General features: G+C 35.8%; 1 protein-coding gene across 1 annotated transcript in view; it reads left to right on the forward strand.

Moving 5' to 3' along the window:
- ABCA12 (ATP binding cassette subfamily A member 12) overlaps positions 1-26928 on the forward strand; it is a 186284-nt gene that overhangs the window by 85154 nt on the left and 74202 nt on the right. Inside the window, exons 9-19 of the mRNA XM_060301454.1 lie at positions 1228-1340; positions 5753-5828; positions 9510-9628; positions 10645-10751; positions 16648-16904; positions 17003-17115; positions 18330-18454; positions 20861-21034; positions 24079-24243; positions 24569-24779; positions 26595-26734. Of these exons, the coding sequence (XP_060157437.1) occupies positions 1228-1340; positions 5753-5828; positions 9510-9628; positions 10645-10751; positions 16648-16904; positions 17003-17115; positions 18330-18454; positions 20861-21034; positions 24079-24243; positions 24569-24779; positions 26595-26734 (1600 nt within the window). The remainder of the gene's footprint in view (positions 1-1227; positions 1341-5752; positions 5829-9509; positions 9629-10644; positions 10752-16647; positions 16905-17002; positions 17116-18329; positions 18455-20860; positions 21035-24078; positions 24244-24568; positions 24780-26594; positions 26735-26928) is intronic.

Consider the following 26928-nt stretch of genomic DNA (forward strand, 5'->3'; position numbering starts at 1 on the left):
TTGGATAACCTCCTGTAAGTTATTTAACTTTTTGAACTTTAGTTTTCCTGTCTATAAAACAAAACAAATGAAAATGACTTTATGGAACTATTAGAGAAGTAAATAAAATTATAAATATATATATGTTTATATATAGACACATATCTACTAGAAACTAGAGGATACTCTTAGCTCTCTAAATATTTTCATTCATAGCTAGGGAGCTAAAATTAAAATGACCTTAATTTAAATATTAAAAATTCCAAAAATATGGTAGGAAGTATATGCACATGCTGTTGCTGGAGTGAGCCTTCAGCTGATTAGGATACATATGGAAAAACTATCACCTCGTATGTATTACATGTAACTTCACAGTGGCAAATCCTTAACAAAGCCTTTTAAGTTACTACTCATGTATATTAAAGCATTGCCTCACAGTTATTTGTGAAATTCAGACATACTTGTACAATGCTAACATTTTTAAAATGTGCTAATGACAATAAGGGGATAAAAAAAGGCATTTCTTAAGTCACTAGTTGGTCTTTTGGAAATATGGAATGAACTCCAGCATAAGTGAATTTGCTGATTGTTCATCCACAGTGTAGACCGCCCATCTTATTAGTAACGTAAAACTCATAGGAAGACAGTGCCAGTTAGTCTGGATATTAATTTTGAGCTACCCCTTGAGCAGTGCCTATGGGCCATTTAGGGGATAGAATGCAGTCTTTAATTAGGGCAAGCTCCATTTTTTCTTCAAAAACATTACCATTTGTTTACCTTTGTAAAGATAAATATTTATCAAATGCTTAATTAATAATTATTCTTGAAACTGGATCTTTTATCTGGGCTTGATTTTTAATGAAAATAATTTCCAATATTTAATTTTTTCCTTTAATTAAAAACAAAAAAGAAGTATCCTTTCACTGGAAGCTTCTATTTCTACCCACTTATTTTTAGGTCTTAACAAAGAAAAAAAAAAAACTGACATGAAGTTCACTTCTTACTTTAAGGCCTTTTAGGTTTTAGAATCCTGGAACCGGTGAAGTGCTCTGTCTGGTTCAAGAACACTTTGTTGGGATTTTGTGCATAAACAGACAAACAAGTAATTAGACGACAAAAGCAGCATCTTGTTTCTTATGTTATAAGAATAGTTTTCTATACTGTAGCTATTTTCTCCTTGAATAACCTTTTGTTTCTGTCTGCAAACCTTGAAATACAATCTGGTTTAATTGTTTTTCAACTTGTTAGTGTGCTGCTGGCCGTACAGAGGGTTTATCCACGGGTTACAACTAATGAAGGTTTCAGAGCTCTCCATAAATCTGTTAAACATCTGCTTTACACTCTGGACTCCCCATCTCAAGGTATTATATTACCATCTTCCTGTATTCAATTCTGTGTTGCAATTCTGTATTCAGTTCCATTAAAAATAAAAAAGAGAAGTAATCAGTTATGGATGGTATCATTCTTAGGTAGAGACATAAACTACAACTAAATCTGGGTCTTAGGGTAACCAAAGTGTGGAGACAAGGAGAAATGGCCAGAAAAGAGGCTCTGACTTTCTAGGATTTTTATTTTGATAAAAATGATCTCTCTTAGCTATATTATAAAGCTATGTTTATAGTTGGTATGAAAAATAAATATCAGAGTAAGGGAGTAAGCCTCAGCAAGTAGATTTCTACTACGACTTTTTGAACAAAAGCCTACACTGAATCGCAGTATCTTTGCCCTCATTTTCAAATTTTGTCTTTTTAATCAGGATGAGTCTTTGGTAAAAATATACCCCTCAACCAACCATCTTGAAAATGCATGATGGACGTCAGAGCGTGAATAGATCAGTATAGCTCTACTGTCACTTATAGGTATAAGACAAATTATAGCATGTTGCTAGTGAATCAGAAAAAAAATCACCTTTGCATATAGAGGATAGCATTATATACCACACACATGGAAATGCACAGACACACACACAGCCATATACAGACAAACATTAAGGGCTATAAGGAATAAGTGCGTACTTCCCAAGTAAAATGTTTCGTTAGCATTTACCTCTCCTGAATGAATTTAGAAATAGGCTTTCTCAACTGAGTTTGTCAGCTTTTAAATATGTAGACTTTACCTTTGGATTACTGGTAAGTGTCCTGAGAGCATCAGGTCACAACCTGATTGTTTATTACAAGGTCTTTATTAGTTTTCATATGAATAGCAGGTTTGGAAAGGCTTTGAAGACTTCTCGAAGGAGGTTCTAACATACACTTAGATACCAATTTCTGTTAGTCTAGAACATTTTTTATATCATCAATTACAGAATTAATGACTAGCTTGCAAGATTGATTGCTGTTAAATTCAATGGTCTTGACGAACATTAAGGTTAAAAAAAAATTTTGCACTTTTAAAAAAGTCCAGACCAGAAAACCAGACAGTATAGTAAAAGACACTAATTATTTCCTCTGTATATTTTTATATTTTCGTTTTAAAGACTTGAGCACTTCAAGTTCTCTTTACCATTCTTTTCCTTTTCATCTTCAGACTCACACCTTGTAATTGTAAAGTAGAGGGATGAAGTTGAAAATTTTTTTACAAAGGACAGAAGCTCCTCAGTGCCTTAGAAGCAAAAGAACCTGTCATTAACTGAGGCAGCAGAACACTTTTTTCTGTTGAACAGTATAACTAACTCAATTTTCAATACTTAACAATGGCCGTGTCTCATGTCTATGAATATGCTAATGATTTTGGCATGTATTAAGCCATGCAATTGGATAGTCAGGATGACAAGGAAATACATCAAGGAAATGTGCTTTTATTTTTTAAACTAGATGTGCTTATATTTGTTTGTTTTTTAATTTCCTACACGTGTGACTTTATCAGTCTGAGGATACCAACACAGTAGCATTAATGTCAATTCCTAAGTCATTAAACCCTAAGCCCCTACCTACCTGCCTGAGCAGAAATTTCATGGCCTTTGAAAAATCCTTCCAGGTATTTCTGGGAATCCTTCAGGAAACTCAAACTTGTTTTGAAGTACAGATATCTGCCACGTTGCCCAAGCCACCCATGCTTAATCTCCATGGTGTTTAGCAGTATTTGTGAACATACTTCTTCCCTTGGCTTTACACTCAGTAAACTGGAGTGGAATGGTTTCTTAAAGCAGAGTTGCTTGGGTCCTCTCTAATGCATGACAGGGCTCAGATAGCTTTGAGGGTCTCACTCCTTCTTTCAAAGAAAAAATAAAAGGGTAGTATTTTTTGTGTCAGTGATAAATATTTTATTATCTTAAGTCCCTTCTATCATCAAAACAACTCTATAAGAGATAGTTATTATTCCATTTTGCAGACAAAGAAACTGGGGCAAAGGGAGGCTGGGCACTTTGCCTGTGTTATACATCCAGCAAGTGGCTGAACTGAGATTTAGAGCCTAGATCTGTCTAAGCCCAAAGCCAGGTCCCCAAGCTCTTTGTTAGATGGCCTCACTCATATTTACCGTCTGGGACATATACACACTATGATAGCTCACACAAGTACCTGCCACCACCAAACCTCAGAACTGGCTCCACTTTCAGCCGCTGATGGAGTTTGACTATTTGTGTCAGATTCCTTCTCACATGATACATTTTTTGATAGCCATTGCCCAGTTCCTCTCCACACCACATGTCTATTTCTAATTCAGACCTCCCCACCCCATGTCTAGTTCTGATTCAACCCTGGTTATGAACATAGTTCAAGGTTTTTTCAGAAGCCTCCTCAGCAACCATGATACTATGGAGATGCTAATAAACACCTGGGAAGAAGCTTGTCTCCTAACTTCCTGTTTTAAGGAGTCTGATTCTGAGCTCCACCCCACTGAGGATCCCTACTTAACAGTTTAGTATTTTCATTTATAAAACTGAGTTTTGAGAGCAAAGATTACCTTTTTGGCTCATTGAAGTTTGCTGTTTTGCAAAGTATAGTAAATTACATGAAATTACATCTTTAGAAGCAGAAAGCAATCTTTACTGGTGAAAGAGGCTATCTGTGCACTGGATTTCTTTCTATGTCTTTGGGCACCCTTTTTTATATATGCCTAATTCTACAAAGAAAGTAACATCTGATTTTTAAAGGTCTGTAACAACTTCCACTTCATTAAAGCCTATTTAATACAGTATTTCTTCTCAGACACCTTAGAGTCCAGAATGAAAAGTGGCCAGAGGGAGAAGTCCATACTTAACAGCAAGGTCAAGCCTATAATTGATATGTATAAAGTTAATTTCTATTAGTTATTCATTTGAATAGCGTGATGAGGAAGAGACACTCCATAACCGTATAGAATACAAATGCTAATGAACTTGCTCAGCATCACATAGGAATTCAAAGTGAGCAAGATATGATCTTGGGAGAATGGTTTTATATACTTTTACACTGCAAAAGCGTAAGCCTCCAGAGTCCTATCCTGGATTATTCTCTATATGGTTGCCAATAAATAATAGGTATTACCATTATTGATTAGGTTTATTTATTCTGGGTATCTTCTTCTTGGTCCTTTCACTCACTAATGCATTGCTATCATTAGAGCAATAATACTTAGCAGCATCCTGAGCAGAGCAGAGAACTCCCTTCTGCCAGAGAGGAAAACTGAAAAAGTCACTCTGCCAGATACTAGGGACAGAGCAGACGTTCCTCAGACATGACTGATACAGACGTAGGCAAGGCGGTCTTTAATTCTGTGAGTCTTTTACACACATGCTTAAACAAAATGATCAGCGTGAGAAAAGTACAGATGGTTTCCTAGTTTTGTGCTAGGACCTTCTTAGAAGGCTTTAGAACACGCGAACTAGAGACAATGGGAGAAGCCTTAAAGCTGGCAATAAAATATCCTATTGAAAATGGTTAGACCAGTGTTAAAAAATGACAGCACTAAAACTACTGGATTATTTATAAGGAATTAATAGTGTCTACAGGGAAGACTGAAATAAGTAATACCGTTTCCTTAAAGGGGCCGAATGAAAGCACTGGATTTCTGATGTTTTTATTTATGTAGTAGCTGTTTAAAGTATTTCATTTTCAATTTTGCATGTGAATGTTGTTGCACGTTTACTCTTTAACAATACAATGTTATGCAGCAAGCAGAATAAGGAACCTGTTTAACTTCTAGGGACAATTCTCTGTGTTGCATGAGATCTTCACATATGGTTTCCATTAGACCCAACTTAGTGATTGACGTCCACACTCCAAACTTTCATATTATTTGAGACCACTCAGGATGGTTCTGTTAACGTTAGCCAATTTGCATTCACAGCTGCATTCAGTTGAAATCACTGGCTGCTTTTTGAAAGATAGAAAATATAGATTAGTGATGGTAGATGTTTCCTACGGCTACATTCTAGACAACCGAAGACAAACAAACAAAAAAATCCAGTGACCCATAAGACTGAAATTGGCTTCGTTTGATTAAGAAGTCATGGGATAGTCAATTTGCATTATGATATTTAAGAGTCATCTATGCACACAGATTTTAGGATAAAATAGTGCAATGGTTTGATGCACAGAGAAATAATTTGTTCGAAATGCATATGCTTGACCATTGGAATTATTTCAATTAGTAGGCATCTATTTCCTATAAATATCTTAAATGTTTCCAACTGAAAGAGCTTAGACATCGCTTGTAAAATCCTTTGGAGAAAAATTCTGCAGACTTCCTGCATTTTTTTCCCATTAATTTGACCTGGGATGATTTTTGCTTAGAAAAATAAATCCTTTACAGAAATGTTAAATATTCTCCTATATAAATATTATCACTTTAGGTGGCTCTGATAATACAACACATGTGTGGAGTGAGGAAGATGGACAGTCTCTATCCCCAAGCAGCCTGGCTGCACAGTAAGTCTTTGTTGGTTTGTTGGTTTGTTTCTAAACTGGTAAGTAACTTGGCTGAATAAGCAATCAAAACAATTCATAAACATAATTCTTTTATCAGCATCTAATGCCATGGAATAGAAAAATCAATCATTGACTGACCAAAGAAAAAGATACAGTTGAAGTGCAGTAAAGTTGAAACTTGTTTTTTGGTATTATTCAATGATACTTTCGGATAATGCAACATGAGGATCTGTTTTTCAGCTCTAAGAGTGTATAACTAGATCCCACATGTTCTGTCTGGATTAGTTACCTTATGTCTATGAGGAAAATCTAGCTGGAGGCGCAATTTCCAACTCTTTTCAGGTCTTTCATCATGAAAGATGTAGAAGTCTCCAGTTTTTTACATTACTATTTATTTCGGTTTTAAAAAATCAAAATATTTTGTATGCTCACTCAAGGTAATGCACACTTTGTTTGCTTCAGTAGTATTCAGGTAGCCAAAACTGTTTATAGGTAATTTGATTTTGGACTCTTTGTGGGGCATGTAAATACGTTGTCTCAGGAATAGGCAGTGGAAATAACAGCAGTTACCTCAGCTTCTAATGACCATTAATGTAAACAGTTCTCTGAAGTAACTGTAATAGTTATGGTAGAAGCTGACTGAAGTAAATGCACATAGTTCAAGGCAAATTTAGAGACTAGGTGGCCTGTTATGTAAAAGGCTGTTTGGGCCTGGTAAATTACACTATTGAAATTCTTTAACTTTAGTCCCAAAGGATATATTTTTGTGCTAATGGAAATGTGTACAAGTAAAAACAAATAATAGGACTTACTTTTAACCATTCATTTCTTTTTCTAAAATAAAATCTATGCAATTGTTTATAAACTTTCTATTATTCAATGAGAAGTTCCCCAACTCTGGGTAATTCTAGGTAAAATCCTTCCATCAATAACCACCTCCTCTTTCTGCTCCCACATCTCTCCTCCTCTAAGGTGGCTGAACCAGATGCTTCTCCCAAGAGCAATCTCACAGCTCTGGGCAATTTTACCCCAGACAGGATTCCATGTCCCAAATAATCAAGTCTTTTAAACACATTCTCTGTATAGCCAGAAAAATAATTTTTTTAAAAAACCTCTGAATTGAATGAAGTAAGTCAGAAAGAGAAAAACAAATACCGTATGCTAATGCACATGTATGGAATCTAAGAAAACAGTACTGATGAACCTAGTGAAAGGGCAGGAATAAAGACGCAGATGGAGAGAACGGACTTGAGGACACGGTGGGGAAGGGGAAGCTGAGACAAAATGAGAGAGTAGCACTGACATATATACACTACCAAATGTAAAATAGATAGCTAGTGGGAAGCTTCTCTGTAGCACAGGGAGATCAGCTCGATGCTTTGTGATGACCTAGAGGGATGGGATAGGGAGGGTGGGAGGGAGGCTCAAGAGAGAGGGTATATGTATACTTATAGCTGATTCACTTTGTTGTACAACAGAAACTAACACAACATTGTAAAGCAATTATACTCCAATAAAGATATATATATATATATATATATATATATATATAAAACCTCTGAATTGAGACAACTGGATGCTTATTGCTGAAGCCAGGTATCTTTATCAGAGCCTTGGGGCATCCGTAACATTGATAATGTTAGCGCTTCAGACCTGAAAATTCCACAGCAAATGTAGTTGGTTACTGACAGCTAGCTTACAGTTTATTAGAAAGAATTCAATACTTTTAAGATGGCTCTTGTTGAGATTGATGCAATTAAGGGATTTCTTATCTTTGGACTTCCTTTCCCTCCACACTTTAAAATAATCATAGAGTGGCAGTACTTGGCATGAGATAAAAATGTTTATGATCCAGAATTTTCTAAAGAAAGCTGCTCAAAATTTTTCTTTTCCTCAAAGCTCTTCTCTCTCACTGTTTTTGCACTAAAGTTAATTATTTTTTATTGTGTTGTGTGTGTGTGTGCACGTGCACACGCATGCATACATCCGTAAGCTCATCTTTAGTTGTAACCATTCTTGAGAAGTAGGTGAGATTTTTATATAAAGAATACATAAATTAAATCGTTTAAAGGAATACTTGGATGTTTATGCCAAAACAGTGGCACATATGTATCTTAATTTTTGGTGTATCTTAAATCTAATCTCAAAAATCTTGGCAATCAGATGTTCTTTATGGAACTAAGATAATGCTTAGATGATATTTCAAGGTCACTTTTAGCCCAACATTCTTTTTTTAAAGCTTGAAAATTTACCATTCACCATTCTTGTGCCATTTCATCTGGAAAAGTAGACCAGTATTTTGCCCCTGAGCACAGCACCAGAATGGAAATGGCTCAATGCTATAATGATTAAGACAAAGAGGAAGACAAACACAAAAGAAAGAGAGATAATACTGAGAGGAGAGTCTCTGGTCAAGGAAATGCCTAAACAAAACAAGAAGCCTCAGGAATGGGTGCAATTTTTTTAAACATGGAGGCTGTGGGTTGTATTTAAATGAGAGTCGGCCATCTGACCAATTAACTGGGCTCTGACTGCCAAGTTAGGGACTTTTCTTGCCATAGATTTTTTTTTTCTTGTTAAACTTCCTCAAATATCCAGTCTCATTAACCCACATGTAAACACCCTAAGACTTCTTTAGTGTTAATGCAAACATTGTCCTACATGTTTACTAGCTATGCCAGGATAAGTCTCTTCCATTAGTATTTGACTTAAATCTAAAATAATATCCAATAGAACTAGTTAATTTGTCGTGCAGTTTGATTCAAAATAGATGGTTCCCAAATAAACCATTGATACTTGTTCTATCTCTGCTGTACATAACATTCAATAGTAGACACTAAGGGAAGAAATTACAAAATGAGTAGAGATGCAGCCTCACAGCTGAAGTGACAGGGCATGCGTAACATACACATGTTTACTCACTCACATATGTATGCCTCAAAAATCTTAGACTATGTCCTCACATGCCAGTCAGTTTGAAAGGAAACCAGAAAGTGGATAATTTGGGAACTCTGAATTGGTTGTTTAAAGAAAAGAAAAGGAACTTCTATTGTTCATTTGGATTCTACCATTTCTTTTTAATCACAGTTAAATGAATTTAAATTATTTAGAGAATATTATAGGTGGAAGGGATCTAGCAGATCATTTGACAAGAGAGGAAACTGAAGCCCAGAGAGAGGGTTGCCAGATTTAGCGGAAAGAGAAAAGAAAAAAGAGAAGAGAAGAGAAGGGAAGGGAAGGGAAGGAGAAGAGGGGAGGGGAGGGGAGGGGAGGGGAAGGAGACATACAAGACTCATGGGACATACTAATACTGAAAAATTGTTCATTATTTACCTGAAATTCAAATTTAACTGGGACTCCTGTATTTTATCTGGCAACCCTAGCCCAGTGATTTTTCTTTCATGTAAATGTGCCTAGAAATGATGTTAAGATCACTTATGATTGGATATTAAAATAATTAAATATAGAGATAGTGCCCATGGAAAAGGTAAATACTTAGAGAATCCAGAGTAGTGCTGTCATTGTGCAGCTGGGCTGGATGGGGGAAGATGTCCTACTTCACAGTGCTTCAATGCTCAAATCAACCAATGCCAAACAACTAGGGACTCACATGATCTCAACAAAATGGCTTTGCTTTATTTTTATATGACTTAATTTATATATTCTTTTCTAATTCTATAGGCTCCTAATACTGGAAAACTTTGAAGATGCCCTCTTAAATATATCAGTAGATAGTCCTTATATTCCGTACTTGGCATGTGTGAGAAATGTCACTGACAATTTGGCCAGGGGATCAAAAGGTAATACTCCTCTTAAGAGTCAAAATGCTACTCATGGTTTGTAATTTTGTTCTAAAATAGTAAATCTTATAAGATGTTGGCTTAAAAAAGAAAGAAAATTTAAAAATCTTAGTTTCCATATGCATCTGTTTCAGTGGTTTGATATATAAAGGGACTGTCTAATCATATTATTATGTTATTACTCCTGTCCCTGCTGCTAGTGCCACCTGGCCACCTGGACAAACTTTAATGTATAATGGCCAGATAACAGATGTGTTAATGGCCACCTGGATAAACTTTCCAAGTCTCCAGAATTAGGAGTTCACATAACCCTCCGTGACATTTTCTATGCCCTCAATAATCTTAGTTGTCAAAAAATAATGAAGAAGGATAATGTAGACTTCCAAAAGCAGATGTAAATTACATAAAGAAAGGCATTTTTGTAGCAGACTATTTTTACTTCTGATCCTTACACACTTTAACCATGAAGATTGCATTTAATCAAATATTTCTTTTTCCTTTTTTTAAAGATAAAACATCTATTTTCTTACACTTTGTAGGAGATATACATTCACTGTTCCTACACCAAAATAGCTTTTTGAGACTTAATAGCAAGCAAATAGCACAACAGGTATTTAAGTGTGGTCTCTCTTTACCGGACATGAATTAATCAAGGTTGGAAGGGCATATTTGTGTCACAGTGTTATACAACCTATTCTCTCTCAAACACTTCAAGTTAATAGTACATCCAAAATAAAAGCATGTTCAGTTCACCAAGAACCAAAACTGTATAGCACCTTTGCTGGAAATATTTTTATCTCTAAGCAGAATATCTATGAATATTTTAAAAATAATGAACTCTATAGTCTCCATGGTTCAAGGAAAGATTAAATTTTCACTCATTTTATATTTAGATTGAAATAGGCTATTATCTTAGAAAAAACTTAGTAGTAAATTAGGATAAAGGTGTCTTTCAAATAGGTTTCCTAGATGACCTTGCAGTTCACATAAGGTAATTCTTTTCTCCTCCTTTACAGAAAATTTAAGACTGCTGCACTCTACAATTCGATTTCAAAAATCTTTTCTTCAAAATGGTTCCTATGAGGATTACTTCCCTCCAGTTCCTGAAGTCTTGAAATCAAAAGTAAGCCATGAAAGAAAAAGAAAAAAAAAACAAAAACCTCAAAAACCTCTTGTAATTCTCTGGCAAGATATATTTGTAATTTAAGTTTTAAATCTGTATTTTTTAAAATACTGGTTCTATTTTGAGTCTAGATTAATGCTAGAAAAAGGGTGACAAGAGTTCTGGTGTTACATAATTGTATTTTGTTTTTAATCAGTGGATATCTCTGTCTGAAATGACCCATAAGAGACTAATTACAGAATGCAATACGTAAAGGAACAGCTCCTGATGTAGTTGTCTCATTAAGCTACACGATTTGAAAAAGCATTAAAAATTTGATTCCTAATTTGAAATGTCCCTAGTTTTTTTTTTTTTAATTTATTTATTTATTTTTGGCTGCGTTGTGTCTTCATTGCTGCACGCGGTCTTTCTCTAGTTGCGGCGAGCGGGGGCTACTCTTTGTTGCGGTGCGTGGGCTTCTCATTGCGGTGGCTTCTCTTGTGGTGGGGCATGGGCTGTAGGTGTGTGGGCTTCAGTAGTTGTGGCACGTGGGCTTAGTAGTTGTGGCTCGTGGACTCTAGAGCGCAGGCTCAGTAGTTGTGGTGCACGTACTTAGTTGCTCCGCGGCATGCAGGATCTTCCCGGACCAGGGCTCAAACCCATGTCCCCTGCCTTGGCAGGCGGATTCTTAACCACTGCGCCAGCAGGGAAGCCCCCTAGTTTTTAAAACTATAAAAGTTGATTTCAAAAGCTGATGTTTTAGACTTCACAGTGTACAAAAATCTCAGAAGTTGACTCACCTTATTTGTATTATTATCATCAGAAGCAGAAACTAATACTGTAAATCATATTAGAATGTATGATATTGAAGAAAGGGAGGGAACGCAGTGGGAAAAATGTTAACTCTGAAGTTTGAATTGGTTGGTATTTGTCTCTTATTCTTTGTTTAGCTCATACATACAGTACGCAGGTTATCATGAAATTCCCTCTCTTTCTTAAATAACCCTTTAAATTTTGAAAGCAGCTCTCCTAGTAAGAACAGCAGTTTAATTGGATTCATGTAGCCAGGGATAAAGTAAAATTAGAACTGGTTTATGCAGAGCAAGCAGGATGACTTGCTGTATAGTCAACCTGGTCTAACTAAGCAGGCGTACAAAGCATGTGTCCATGTATATTACAAATAAATATGCTAGTTAGACTACCTGCATTGTAGTCTTAAGTCTTCTACATGGATCAAAATTTCTAGTGTACTTAATTTAGCACTATCTTAGTTTGTGCAAATGAGAAGGAAGTTATGCATTCATCTGGAAAAGTCCTACTCATCCTTCAAGGATAAGTTTAAATGTCACTCTTAGAGTATCTCCTTTCTCACTGTTTCCAAGTCAGGATAATGACTTTGTATGCATGTAATATTTACCCATTCATTCATTCCATCCATCATCTGTGCTCTCATAATGCTAATCTGTTTATTTAAAAGATATAATCTCTAACCCCAAAATCTTTAATAATCAATCCAGTGGAGGAGATGGAAAAGCAGACCAATGATTATAACACAGTGAGATAAGTGTTGTGGTATGTGGATGGACAGGATTCTGTATATGGAGGTGGCATATCTGACTCAGATTGCAGAGCATGAAGGTGGAGAGAAGAAATTTCATGGAGGAGATACTCCTTACTCTGAGTCCTTGCAGGCTGTGTAGGATTAGGTTATAGTCCTACATTCCAGACATAGAGACATGCGTTGGTAAGAAGGCAGAGGTGTGAACCTGAAGGACAGATATAGGTTACCTGGAGTTATGTGTCCAGCTGCAGCACAAGATGCCTATGAGAGAGGCAGGAAAGGGGACCCAGCTCCCCAAGGCCTCTTTATATTTAGTCAAGCAGTTTGAATCTGATCCTGAAAATTGTGAATTTGAAGAAGGTGAATTCTGCATTTTAGGAAAAGATCTCTCTAGGAGAATTATGGAGGACAGATTGGAAGAAAGCCAAGTAGGTGATTTTTTGTAGTAACCTAAGCAAAAAGTGAGGCCCTGCACTATGTCAGTGGCAGAGAATAGAAGGAAAAGACTTTCCAGAGCATTGTAGGAGGTGGGTTGACACAACTTGGCAGCCAGTGAGGTGTGAGGCATAGGGAAGGGGAGTCTCCGATTACAGTGAGATTTCTGGCTTTTGGAATTTACTACTTAGCATTATAGCTCATTGTATATGTAGGGTCTATTTCCCTCACTAGAGTGTAAAATCTGATGAAATTATGCCTTCTGCATCTCTAAAGTCTCACATCTAGCACACAGTAGTATCTTAAGACTTGACTTATGAGTTTGTGAACAAATGATGGTGTTTAAGTAGAGCCCTGGTGATGTAATCATATTACCTGGGCAATTCCTCATTGTAGTTCTCAACTTGCAAAGTAACTGAGCAGCACACAATATACATTGGGAAATGGAAACAATACATTCTCAGTCATTTACAATAATGGTATGGGAATGGAGCTAAGGATAACTTAGAACAGCATCCACATTTTGAGTGTACTGCTTCCCTTGTGGGTTACATTATGAAAAAGGTTCAAGAAGCCACAGAAGTGGAAATAAACTACAGTCCCGTCCCTTAGGTGGGAAATCTACTGTCATTTATAACAAGCATGGCTGCTATTTGCAATTGACAGAACCCGTCCATTCCAGGACTACAGGCTCCATAGGAACATGGTTAAGTCTGTCACTTTACTCTGTACTCTCAGCACCTGGCACAGTCTGACACATGGAAAATATTCAGCACATATCATTGAAAGAATGAAGACAGACTCCTAGAGTTTTGTAAGAAGAGATGCTTTTACTTCCCTGCTTCATCCTCCTTGGTAATTGGTATCTTGATTGTGACAGTGAGTTAGGGCCCACCCTAACATTTTTATTCATGATATTTCTAAGAAGGTTTAGACCCTCCAAAATGCCAAATGCCTGTCATTCATTGGTGACTTTTTTTCTTTTCTAGCCCCGAACGTTCTACTCTTCCTGAACTTTAGTTTTCTGCTCCCTTCACCGTCTGTTTTCTCCTCTTTTATTTCCAGTCTCTCTGGTGGGAAGGATAACTTCCTGATTGGGGAAATACTCATAAAATGGATATTCTCTATATTAAGCAGAAATACAGATAGGACATTATTTATATTGTAATACCTTTACATTTTTAAATAAGTCTCGTTTCCTTTCAGTTACCTGCTAAGAGCCCAGGAGTGTTGCAGTTTCAGTATTTTTACACATACAGTATTTTGAAGTTTACGCCATCATGTTACTTACAATTCTGATTCAGATGCATTAGGAACTGTAGGCACTAGGGAATTCAGTCACAGCTGGACGTGGAGTTAGTTATGGGTCATTGTTCAAGTTTAGGCCTGAGCCCTTACTATGTAGACCAGTGTCGTGATACATGAGACTGTGACAAACCTGTAATCTGGGCTTGACACATACTTTTGAAGAGGTAATTATAATTCTCTGAATGTATGTTGATTACTAATGATCTATGAAGTTTCTAAAAGTTTAATGCATGTATTGCTTTTAGAAGAAAGTAGTAAATAATGACAAATCGTAAATGACCATGACGTTGCTCCTCGGCGGATGTGCCTCACAGTGCAGGCCACATTATTAACCCTGAATTAAAATCTTATTTCAGAGTTCTACTTCAGTAACATGGCTAGATTTCCAATTTCTCCTTCTATATCTTTTATCAAGCCAAGATTATACTCTATGGACTTTTATTGGTTTCTTGTTATATGTATGTCAAACTTGCAATTAAAAAATACATTTCAGTCTCTACTGAGTAAAGTCATTCACATTTACTACACCCTTAAAAGCTCAATTAAAAAAATTAATTGGGCTCCCAGTATTTATCTTTTTATTTAAGAAATCACCAAAATAAAAGTCACTGGCAGAGAGGTTGGGCTCTATTCATTAGAAGTTTAATCATATCTAGTATTTGGAAAATCAAAGGAAGGAACAAGTGACAAACATACAGTTACATCTGGTAAAATGATTGAGTTTATTACAGAATGGAAAATTTCTCATAGTAATAAGACTAGTAAGTAGAATTTTAATACATATGAAACCATTTTAGATAGTTCAAAACCAGAAGTCAATTAGAATATTAAGTACAGTGGAAAGCAGACCAATGATTTTTACTATCTAAGATGATTGGTGTTTAATTGCTACTGCCTACGTGTAGTTAATATAAGTCTCTCATCCAAGACACATCACTGTACCTTTCCCATTTGACATAGGCAAAGAAATATTCCTGAACATTTTCCTGTATTATAATTCATTTCTGTCAAAATGCAACTTCTGATTAGAAACTCAGCTGCAATGAATGACACATATTTGCTTCTTTAGATGTTTCTCCAAATTATTTCACTTCTTAAAAAGAGTAGCTCTAGGGTTGCTTCCAAGCACAACAGAACTGACTTCCCCAGAGGCATAATTTTTTATCCCAGGAAGTATGACTTGGAGATATATCCTCAGAACACACAGAGCATAGTGAACCGCAAGGAGGAATATACTTGCGTAGGAAAGTAGTTGATTTTCATTTTTCTCCTTTTTCTCTAAGTATGGGATTTTAGGCCCTTTTAAGCACTCCACAGAACAAAAGTTTCCCTCGGTAAGTAAGAGGATAGAAGATAATGTCAATAACAGTACAGACACTTTTGAAAAACAAGATATATACCAATCCATATTTTTAAATATATGTGATTCTCATGCACAGTTTTAAAAAGTCTTTTTTTGGTTAATTAATTTTTTTAAACTTGTGATAAAATACACATAACATAAAATTTACCACCTTAACTATTTTTAACTGTGCAGTTCAATTGTGTTAAATACACACAGATTGTAGAACTCTTAATCTTGCAAAACAAAAATCCTCTACCCGTGAAACACCTATTTCTCATTGCCCTCTCCCCCTAGCCCCTGGCACCTGCATTTCTACTTTCTGTTGCTATTAATTTGACTATGCTTGGTACTTCATATAAGTGGAATCATACAGTATTTGTCTTTTTATGACTGGCTTATATCACTTAGCATAATGCCCTCTAGGCTCATCCACCTCATAATATGTGAGAGAATCTCCTTACTTTTTAAGGCTAAATAATATTCCATTTTATGTGTTTACCACATTGTGTTTATCCATTCATCTGTCAATGGACATGGGGTGCTTCTACCTCTTGGCTATCGTGAATAGTGCTGCTGTGAACATGGGTCTACAAATATCTGTTCAAACCCTAGCTTTCAATAAATACTTTTGAGTATATACCTAGAAGTGGAATTGCTGAGTCATATGTTAATTCTATTTCAAATTTTCTTGAAGACTCACCATACTATTTTTTACAGTAGCTACATCATTTTATATTCCCACCAAGAGTGCACAAGTGTTCTAATTTCTCCATATCCTTGCCAACACTTGTTATTTTCAGGTTTTATTTATTTATTTGTTCATTTGTTTGTATGTTTGTTTGTTTTGATAGTAGGCATCCTGGTGGGTGTGAAGAAAACATTTTTTGAAGTTTCAAACCAAATCTGCTTTGCTATCTGCCCTTACACATGATTTAAAAAATAAACTAAAATATAAAATTAGTTTAAGTATTTGTGATTTAAATGAGATAAAACTAAACTACATCTTTTCAACCTGTGAATCCACAAGATATGACTACATTTGAGCAAGAGGTCTAACAGGTCCAAAAGTTTTATAAAATTCTTAAGAGAACAGTAAACTCAAATGATAGAAAATAGTGCTTTGTGGTAAAACTGTTGCCAAATGCCAACTCACTAAACATATAAGCAAAATGTTTTTAGGAAGTAAATCAATTTTGGTTGCTTATTATCAACTAATAAACATTTAGAATAACATAACTAATGTTTCCCATCTCTCCCCCTCTCGAAAGCTGTCTCAACTTGGAAACTTGACCAAACTTCTTTGTGAACCTGAAACTTTCAGTTCACTAGAGAAAATGTGCCAGCTGTCTAGCATGGACTTTGGGAACCTGTGTGAAGAGAGTGCGTTTCATGTGCAACTCCTCAAAGCAGCAGAATTCAGCACCGAAATAGCCACCAGCTTACTGTATCATGACAATATTCTATCTGAAAAACTGAGGGATTTGCTTTCTGGGGATCCAAGCAAAATTAATTTAGATATGGATCGGTAAGTTTTTCCATTGTCTTCTTCCTTGGTGAAATCCCTTCTCAAATAATTATTGATATGCCTAGTTCAATTTCTTCTCCTCTTCTGCTTTGTTCCAGGTTTCTAGAACAGGCATTACAAATGAGTTACTTGGAAAATATCACACGGTTAATGCCGAAGATTCAAGCCATGCTGCATGTCAATAACAGTGCAGACACCTTGGAAAAGCCAGGTGTTTCCCCATCCATATTTTAAATGTTGTCTTATTAAAAATGCATGTGATTCTCATGCTGCAGTTTAGAAAAGGCTTTTTTGAAGTTCCTAACCAAACCTACTTTGTATCTGCCCTTATGCATGAGACATCTGAAGCTTTCAAATATGGTTACTTGTCTAAAATAAACAACACAGCAGGCCAGCAGAGAATGAAACAGCGAAATCTGGTTTCACAGAAAAATGTCTTCAAAAATTTAACTAGTTAGACTATTCACCTTTTATTTCTCTGATATATTAAAGTGCATTAGTCTTTTGCAAGAGCAAGGATGAAATTTATTTACTTCTGTGAGAATAATCTGATTTTAAAAATAAAGATGCACTGCTGTCTACAGAAATATCGATTCAGAGCCTCATATTAGTATTCTGAGCATGACGCATCATGCAGTACATGTATTCTTGCGTAATACCTCAATACTGAAAAGAAAGACATTCAGAATTTTGGACAACAGGCAGCCACAAAATTGGAAGGGCACTAAGTCCAAAAATAAAGAAGGTATATTTGCATGAGAGATACTTCATAAAGAAACTGAAAGGCATTTGCAAAATAGAGATCACAATCTGCTAAAATAAGGTCAAAATATTTTTTGCTATTCATTGAATGACCCAGATATGAAATAATTGTAATAACTGTCCTAAAAGAGTTTGGAATTAAACACATTCTATTTAAAAATTGAAGTAATGATTGTGAAAACCCTTTATAAGCTGTAAGGTGCTGGGCAAAGTTAAGGAAAAAGTGCTCTGTGGCATTACGTTTCAGATTTAGCAAACCTTGTCCTAAGCTGATGATATTACATGATCCAAGGTTAAAAAGCATTTTGAATTTGTGTGATGTTTTAAATCAAATGTAGAAATGTATATTTAGCACATTGTGTGATCAAAGTCTGCGAGGAAACCGTATTTTCTCTGAATCAACCTTTCGTTGTAGACATTTAAGGAAAATTTATAATCCAGAGCAATCTGTTACCTTAGGTTAATAATATCATAATAGGAATAAGTCTAAATCAGATAGAAATAGAACCTAAAGATGCAAAGTTTGCCAAAACTGAGAGACATCTGTTCCTGACACAAGGCATATATGTTGACTATATGTTTTATCTAGAAGGTTTCTCTGTTAGAACGAACGACTAGAAAGAATTACATTGCAACCCACATGTGAGTTTTGTTTTGTTTCAGGTCAGTTAATAGAAATGTTTAAAAATGTTGAAGAGCTGAAAGAAGAACTGAGGAGAACAACAGGAATGTCCAATAGGAGTATCGACAATTTGCTGGCCATTCCCACCCCTGACAACAGAGCTGAGGTGGGGTGGAACGTATTTGTATTTACATCCAGTTTTCTAAAAGTTTAAATAGCATTTAGTATTTGTTGAGCACTTACCAGTAAAACACTGAGAAGCTTCATGCAAATATGGTGAATTTTCCATGCAAATGATAAAATTAGAGGCCTAATTCTTAAGTGAAAATATAAGAAAAATCCTGAAGCGAGAACATTATCATTGTCTGTTCCTTTCCTTCTACTTTTCCTATCCCTTCCTTTGCCTCCTTTGTCCTCTCCTTTTCTTTACCCTAGATGCTTTTCTTAAATAAGTGATGCCATCAGTAATTCTTTATATTCATTGTCACATTCACATTATCTGAGGTAAATTTTCACATTCTATTATGATGATATCAAAGTCGAGTTTCAGTAATCTAATTGGGGGAAAAAAAGACCATTTACAATTTGTTGAAACTAAAATTAAAAGAAATACTTCTTTTTATTTCTTAAAAGCCCCAAGACAAGACAGACTATATAAAATAGATATGGTCAAGGGAACTCTGGGTAAGTTTGGAGGTATAGTAAACATTTTTTGCTGTGAAAATGAGTAACGTTATTTCCTCATAGGCTGATAATAGAGTTTTCCACTTGAAATGTTTTATCTTTTACCCCTTTTCCAAGTTCATTGTCTGGAAGTGTCACAGAAATTTTCTAAAAGTATTTCAGCGCTTAAGAGCTCATCCATTCAAAACTTACGTGTGACAGAGTGTGTCATTTCTAAACACAACCCAGTTATTCTCCAATATGGGATAAAGTTTTTTAAAAGCCTTTAAGACTGACTTTGGAATATTTATGTTTGTGTCATTTTAATTGGTTCTCCCAAACAAAAATTAAAACTGCTTTACCTTCACATTTCTTCCTCTTGTTATAGCAATTAATATTTCTTTCTTTTTCTTTTTTTTTTTTTAATTTATTTTTGGCTGCGTTGGGTCTTCGTTGCTGCTCACGGGCTTTCTGTAGTTGTGGCGAGCGGGGGCTACTCTTTGTTGCCCGGTGCGCGGGCTTCTCATTGCAGTGGCTTCTCTTGTTGCGGAGCACGGGCTCTAGGTGTGCGGGCTTCAGTAGTTGTAGCGCGTGGGCTCAGTAGTTGTGGCTCATGGGCTCTGGAGCTCAGGCTCAGTAGTTGTGGCACACGGGCTTAGTTGCTCCATGGCATGTGGGATCTTCCCGGACCAGGGCTCAAACCCTTGTCCCCTGCATTGGCAGGTGCAGTTCTTAACTCTGCCACAAGGGAAGCCCAGCAATTAATGTTTCTTTATTAATTCTTTCCCCTTTGGTTTCACCTTTCACTTATATGATCCTAAGATCAGCTATCGCATTTTTGGCCTCTGAAGAGCAGGTTCATTTTAGTAAGTAAAAGCAGGTAAATAGAGAGCATACATTCTTATTACTTTAAAAAGAAAAGAGAGAAAAGTTTCTATAATCTTGAATTTCATAAACTTTTTCTTTATTTCAACTCAGTGGCAATAGAGTTGCCATCTTACTTCCCATAGTCACACATCACTTTTCACACAAGCATTACTCTCCAGGATGGTTGATTCATATTATTGTGTGATTCTGGGCTTTTTGTCTTCACCTTTCATCTCTGGACCCCAGAGTTTATTGTACAAGATTATAACTTCAAATGATTATATAAATGAAATGCAATTTAAATAAAGTAAGAGTAAAATTTTAAAGAGAGCAAAAGTCTTTTTTTTTAAAGTTTATCAATTTTTAAAAAAAATTGTTTATTTTATTTATTTATTTTTGGCCGTGTTGGGTCTTTGTTGCTGCACACGGGCTTTCTCTCATTGTGGTGAGCGTGGGCTACTCTTCGTTGCAGTGCGTGGGCTTCTCATTGTGGTGGCTTCTCTTGTTGCAAAGCACGGGCTCTAGGCGCGCGGGCTTCAGTAGTTGTGGCTCACAGGCTCTAGACCACAGGCTCAGTAGTTGTGGCGCATGGGCTTCATTGTTCCGTGGCATGTGGGATCTTTCCCAGACCAGGGCTCAAACCTGTGTCCCCTGCATTGACAGGCGGATTCTTAACCACTGCGCCACCAGGGAATTCCCGAGAGAGCAAAAGTCTTAAACTAGTAATTTTCCTAAACAATCCAAACCAATTTTCTTTCTTGGTGTCATCATTCACCCAGTCGTTCAAGCAAGAAATATGGGAATCATTATGGATTTTTTTCTGTCTCTTTTCCCATTTTACTTCTTAAGCTTTCCAGTGAACTATGGACTTTTTCTAGGTGTGTTGATAGTAATTAGTGCTTTAAACCAAAAAATTTTATGATTTTGAGTATAATTTATCTTATTTTTAAATGAAGTCTAAAAGTGTAAGAAAACCTCTCAAAATGGACAGGTAGATTCAGAGGATTCACAGCTAAAATATTTTTCTTCCTCCAACTTGTAGATTATTTCTAGTGTGTTCTGGTGGCATTCCTGTGACGTTAATGTGACCAGTCCCAAATTGGAAGATGCAATGAAGGAATTCTGCAACATACCTCTTCCAGAGAGATCCCGTCTGTCTTACCTCATTGGACTCACTCTTCTGCACTACTTAGACATTTACAACTTCACATACAAGGCAAGTTGCTATTGATGAAATATTTTAATATTTATAGTACAATATAAAAAATTGATTATACCTGTATGCTCCCTGATACTATAAGGAATGTGATCCATTTATAGAGCTTTTGGAATTATAGCTTTATTTTAGAGCTAAGTGGGACCTTAGCGATCATATATTGTAAATTTGCATATTTAATAGATGAGGAAATTAATATTATGGCCTTATTAACTCTCAATTTGTATATCCAAGACCAGGAATTAAATTTAATATACACTATACTAGAGTGTGAAATACAAATGTTATAATAACTTTTTTAAAAAGTGAATGCACATTAATTTTGTGGGATAAAAATAAAGATTAGAACGAAGTTTTTCATTTTCAAGTAAAAGAATCAAGGTTTTTTTGGGTATTTAAAAAAGTACTTTTTGTGTTTCCTTCATCAAGTTTTGATAGAGGCTACCATTATTTATCCAGTACAACAAAACAGTGGTCATTATTAGAGCTGTAAAGTCAGCAGTAACTCCAGCTTGCAATAACTAGATGCTTTATAAGTACTTAGTGAATAAAAAACTGAAACAAAAATATAAACATAGGAAAATTAAACACCTATATCCACCCAGATCTCTACTAGGTCAAAATTATTTACATGTTATTGAAAACACTGAAAAAAAAGTGTTTTTCTCTTTAAAGTAAGAAAAACCAGAAGCAACACGGCTGACTTATGTTGTTGATGCATTTCAGCAAAGGGGATGAAGGCATTTTAGGACTAGTTACAAATAATCCTGTTCAAAGCCATCATTATCCGACCCTTATATTCTGCAGTGGCCCCCTAACTGGCCTCCCTTGCCTCCACACTTGTCCCCACCGCTCCCTGAGCAGCAAGAGTGATCCCTTTAAAACTTAAATTGTATTATGTCATTCCTCTGCTCAACACCTTCCCCAGTGGCTCCTCATTTTATTCCAGCAAACCCTCAAATCCTGCCGGGGCCCCAGGGCCTGCACAACCTCTCCTTATTTCTAAAATCCCATTTCCTACGTGGCTACTCCTTGGGCCCAGGGCTGCTGCATGGGACCACTCCAGGCCATGCCCTTCATCTGATTTGCTGCACTATGTGTCTTTACTCAATATTGACCTTCTTAATAAGATACTCCGACAATCCTATTTAAAATGCAACCAACTTTCATCTATAGCCCTCTCAAACCTCCTTTCGATGCTCTGTTTGTTTTCTGTTACACTTCCAGCATACTATGTATTTTATTTAGTATTCGCTTTTGTTGTTTATTTTCTGTCTACCTCTATTTGGTGTAAGCTCCACAAGGGCCTTTTTGTTCACTGAAACATTTCAAATGCCAAGAACAGTGCCTGGCCCATAGAAGAACTTAGCAAATAACCATTAACTAAATGAATATTTATTTTACATAACTTAAAATGCATATAAATTGATATTATTAATTTTTTATCTAAAATTTTAATCCTTATCTTACAATGTCTCTGCAGAGCATATCTCAAACCAACTATTTCTTGTTGAGTATAGTAAATAAATATGTGCATTTTACAAGCAGAAGACCATTCCTAATTCTTTCAGGTATTGCAAGTAAAAATAATAAACATTTCTCATCATTAGTCAGTTTATTTCAAATCAGTGTCAGAATTCCTAGAATTTTGGCAGAACTGGAAGAAAAATTAAAATGTTGAATCTGATTTAGAAAAATCTGATTGCAATTAATAGCTGTGTTATTGAGACAGCTCTGTCTTTGTGATATTTCTCCAAATGAATCTTGTCCTCATATAGTGGTGTTTGACCCCCTTGGACACACCAAGAGCTTTCCCTCTTCATGAACCTCACAAATCTTTCCCCCTCTGTCTATTACCTTCCTCTCCCTATTCCTCCTATGGTTTGTTCTTTCTCCCCTTTGGGATGTCATCTTGGAAAGACTTCTTTTGATTTCTTAGCTAAACTCCCTACCTCCTCATATTCCCCAGCTTTTTGTTCATTGATTTGTTTCATATCTGTTTCTCCTATTATTACAAAACTCCCTGAGTGGAAGGATGATGCCAGTTTGTGTACCACTGTACCCATCACCTCGTACCCATCACCTCACCCAGTGCTGGGAACATAACAGGCACTCAGTTAGCGTTTATTGAATAATTGAGTGAATGAGAGAATAAAATTAAAATTTTAATTTAAAAAATATTTTCAGTGTTTCTTCCTGCAACAGAAATACGTTAGGGGATTATGATTAAACCTGATAGACCACATGAGCTTTTTGACAGAGCTTTTCTGATTTTAAGGAGCACATTATATGATTTTTGAATAATGGCGTACATGAAGAATTATGTAATTGACATTTGCCTTTCTGACTTTTAAAATCATTTATTTTTGGCAAAGTTATTGAGGTATTTTTTTATGTTATAAAATTCACTCATTTTAAGTGTACAATTTAATGGGTTTTTTAGTAAGTTATAGAACTGTGCAACCGTTACCACAATCTGATTTTGTAACATTTCTATCAACCCAAAAAGAAACCTTGTGTCCATTTACAGTCAGTTCTCATTCTGACCTCTAGCACAGGCACCCTCTAATCTATTTTCTCTCTCTATGGATTTGCCTTTTTAGACATTTTATTTAAATTGAATCGTACAATATGTGGTCTTCGTGTGTAGCTTTTTTCACTTAGTATAATGTTTTGAGTTTCATACATGTTGTAATGTGTCAGTAAGTAATTTCTTTCTTTTACCAAATAGTATACCAGTTTAAGGATATAAATTTTGTTTATCCATTCATTTGGATTGTTTCCACTTGTTGGCTATTGTGAGTAATGCTGCTATAGACGTTCCCATACAAATCTTTGTGTAGACATGTTTTTTCATTTCTCTTGGGTAAATGCCTAGGAATCCAATTTCTGGTTGTATGGTAAATTTATGTTTAACTATTTAATAAACTTCCAAAATGTTTTCCAAAGTGACTGTACCTTTTAATATTTTCACCAACAGTGTGTGAGGGTTCCAGTTTCTCCACAAAAATAATTTCTTTTTTTGTTTTTGCTGTTCCTGTCAGGTGTTTTTCCCTAGGGAAAATCAAAAGCCAGTAGAAAAGATGATAGAACTCTTCATAAGGCTAAAGGAGATTCTCAGTCAGATGGCTTCTGTCACACGACCGCTGCTAGACAAAATGAGATCCCTGAAACAAATGCACCTGTCCAGAAGTTTTCCATTAACACAGGTAGAAAAGTCACCCAGTAATATTCCTGCTGGAAAATTCCTTTTGTCATCTTAACTTTTATTTGAGATTAGTTATAATACATTCAGCTACAAATATAGTACCTTGACAGAAATCACTTACAGAAAAACTCTTCTACTCTGGCAAAAGTTTTTGCCACTTAAATTGGAGAAGTTTAGTGTCGTACATGTACATTTGGGATACATGTTTTAAAGGAATTGTGGAATTATAAGGATCGTCTAAGCATTATCAGGTTTTCTTCTATATTGTTTTCAATAGCATTTATAGCTCATATAATGTTAATAAATCATGTATTTTTATCTCACAGGCAATGTACAGAAACAACCGGCTAAACACTCCACAAGGATCATTTAGTACCATTTCCCAAGCACTGTGCTCCCAAGGAATTACCACTGAATATTTAGTTGCCATGCTGCCCTCTTCTCAGAGGCAGGGAGGCAACCACACCAAGGATTTTTTGACTTATAAATTAAGTAAAGAGCAAATTGCTGCAAAATATGGAATTCCCTTACATGCCAGTGAGTATACTTCAAAATCAGTGTGGGAATGTCGCCTCCTGACAACATGGTCTGCTAAATCTTGGCCTTTTTTTTTTTAATTGGCTGTATTCCCTGTATTGTACAATATATCCTTATAGCTTCTTTTATACATAATAGTTTGTGCCTCTTAGTCCCCTATCCCATCTTGCCCCTCCCTCCTTCCCTTTCCCCACTGGTAACCACTAGTTTGTTCTATCTGTGACTCTGTTTCTTTTTTGTTATACTCACTAGTTTGTTGTATTTTTTAGATTCCACATAAAAGTAATATACAGTATTTGTCTTTGTCTGACTTATTTCACTTAGCATCAGTGCCCTCCAAGTCCATCCACGTTGTTGCAAATGGCAAAATTTCATTCTTTTTTATGACTAATATTCCATTTTATATATATATATACACACACCACATCTTATTTATCCATTCATCTGTTGATAGACACTTAGGCTGCTTCCATATCTTGGCAAATGTAAATAATGCTGCTATGAAGATTGAGGTACATGAGTCTTTTCTAATTAGCATTTTTGGTTTCTTTGGGTATATACCCGAGTGGAAGTGCATATGGTAGTTTTATTTTTAGTTTTTTTGAGAAAAACTCTGTACTGTTTTCCACAGTGGCTGCACCAATTTACATTCCCACCAACAGAGCACGAGGGTTCCCTTTTCTCCACATCCTCACCGATATCTGTTATTTTTGTTCTTTTTGATGATGGCCATTCTGACAGACGTGAGGTAATATCTCATTGGGTTTTGATTTGCATTTGCCTGATGATTAGCCATGTTGAGCATCTTTTCATGTGCCTGTTGGCCATCTGCATTTCCTCTTTGGAAAAATGACTATTCAGGTCTCTCCCCATTTTTTAATCGGGTGTTTTTTTTAATGCTGAGCTGTAATCTTAGCTTTTTGTAATAAATGAAGCATTAATTTTCCCCAAGAAAGCACTCATACAGCACTTAACCACACATCAAGCATGTTCTGCATATCAACTCATTCACTCTTCACTTACCTATGAGGTAGGTGCTACTATAGCTGCATCTTAGTAAGGGAAATGAGGCACAAAGCGATCGAGTAACCTGGACACCATTGTCCAACATGAAAGTATCAAAGCTATGATTTGAACCCAGGCAGTCTGCTGCAAAGTCTAGCCTCTTAACCACTACACCTTGCCAGTAAATGATAAAATGATGTGCCTTAAATCTGCTCAGGTCAATATTTTTTCTTAACTTTTTAGAATTAGAAATTTGTATCACACACAGAAGAGCTTCATGAATGCAGCAGAACTATAAATGTTCAGTGGCACATCAAAGCTGTTTACTTGATCTGTGAGTTTTGAGATGTAAAATATGATTGGCTGAGCTTTACCAAACAATATAGGGATGTTTAATGTAGCAATTGGATTGATGCATTTATGCATCTTTTTATTCATTCAAGAAACATTTATTGGACAGCTCTTATGTATCTAGTACAATAGCAAACTTTTGCATATTTTTAAAAATTAAGGGCTGGTGAGGAATATCTGTTGGAAGACATTCTGAAATATGCTTTTCAACCTTTCTAACTCCTCTTGGCAAAATGCCATCACTTGCTATTCACTTGCTTATTGGATTAAACTGTTACACCTAAAAAAGATTTGTTACTATGCTTTCTTACTTTGATACCAGATGTGTCACATTTGTTAATAACAAAGGAAGTATAAGGCATGTATTTTGGGGTGCTATAACAATAATATTTGTCAGTTTACCATGAATAGATTTTAAATGCATGTATTAAATGGTTTTATTACACTTTTTCTTTCCAGCACCATTTTGCTTTTCTCTTTATAAAGACATCATTAATATGCCTGCCGGACCTGTGATTTGGGCTTTCTTGAAACCCATGTTGTTGGGAAGGATTTTGTACGCACCATATACCCCCATCACAAAGGCAATAATGGAAAAGGTTTGACCATTATCACTCGAAGTTTCTATCTTGAGTATTAAGATGATTTTTAAAGTAGTCAGCTTCCAGATTTAGTCTAGCTGGCTCAGACTTCTTTATAGCCCATATACTATTACCTTTGGCTTTCTGAAACTCTTAACAATTCTCAACTTCTGCCTGTATATGTGTAAACAATGTAGATTGGGTGGTAGCTC

This window comes from Globicephala melas, chromosome 7 (assembly GCF_963455315.2).
Source record: "Globicephala melas chromosome 7, mGloMel1.2, whole genome shotgun sequence".
Taxonomy (NCBI): Eukaryota; Metazoa; Chordata; class Mammalia; order Artiodactyla; family Delphinidae; genus Globicephala; species Globicephala melas.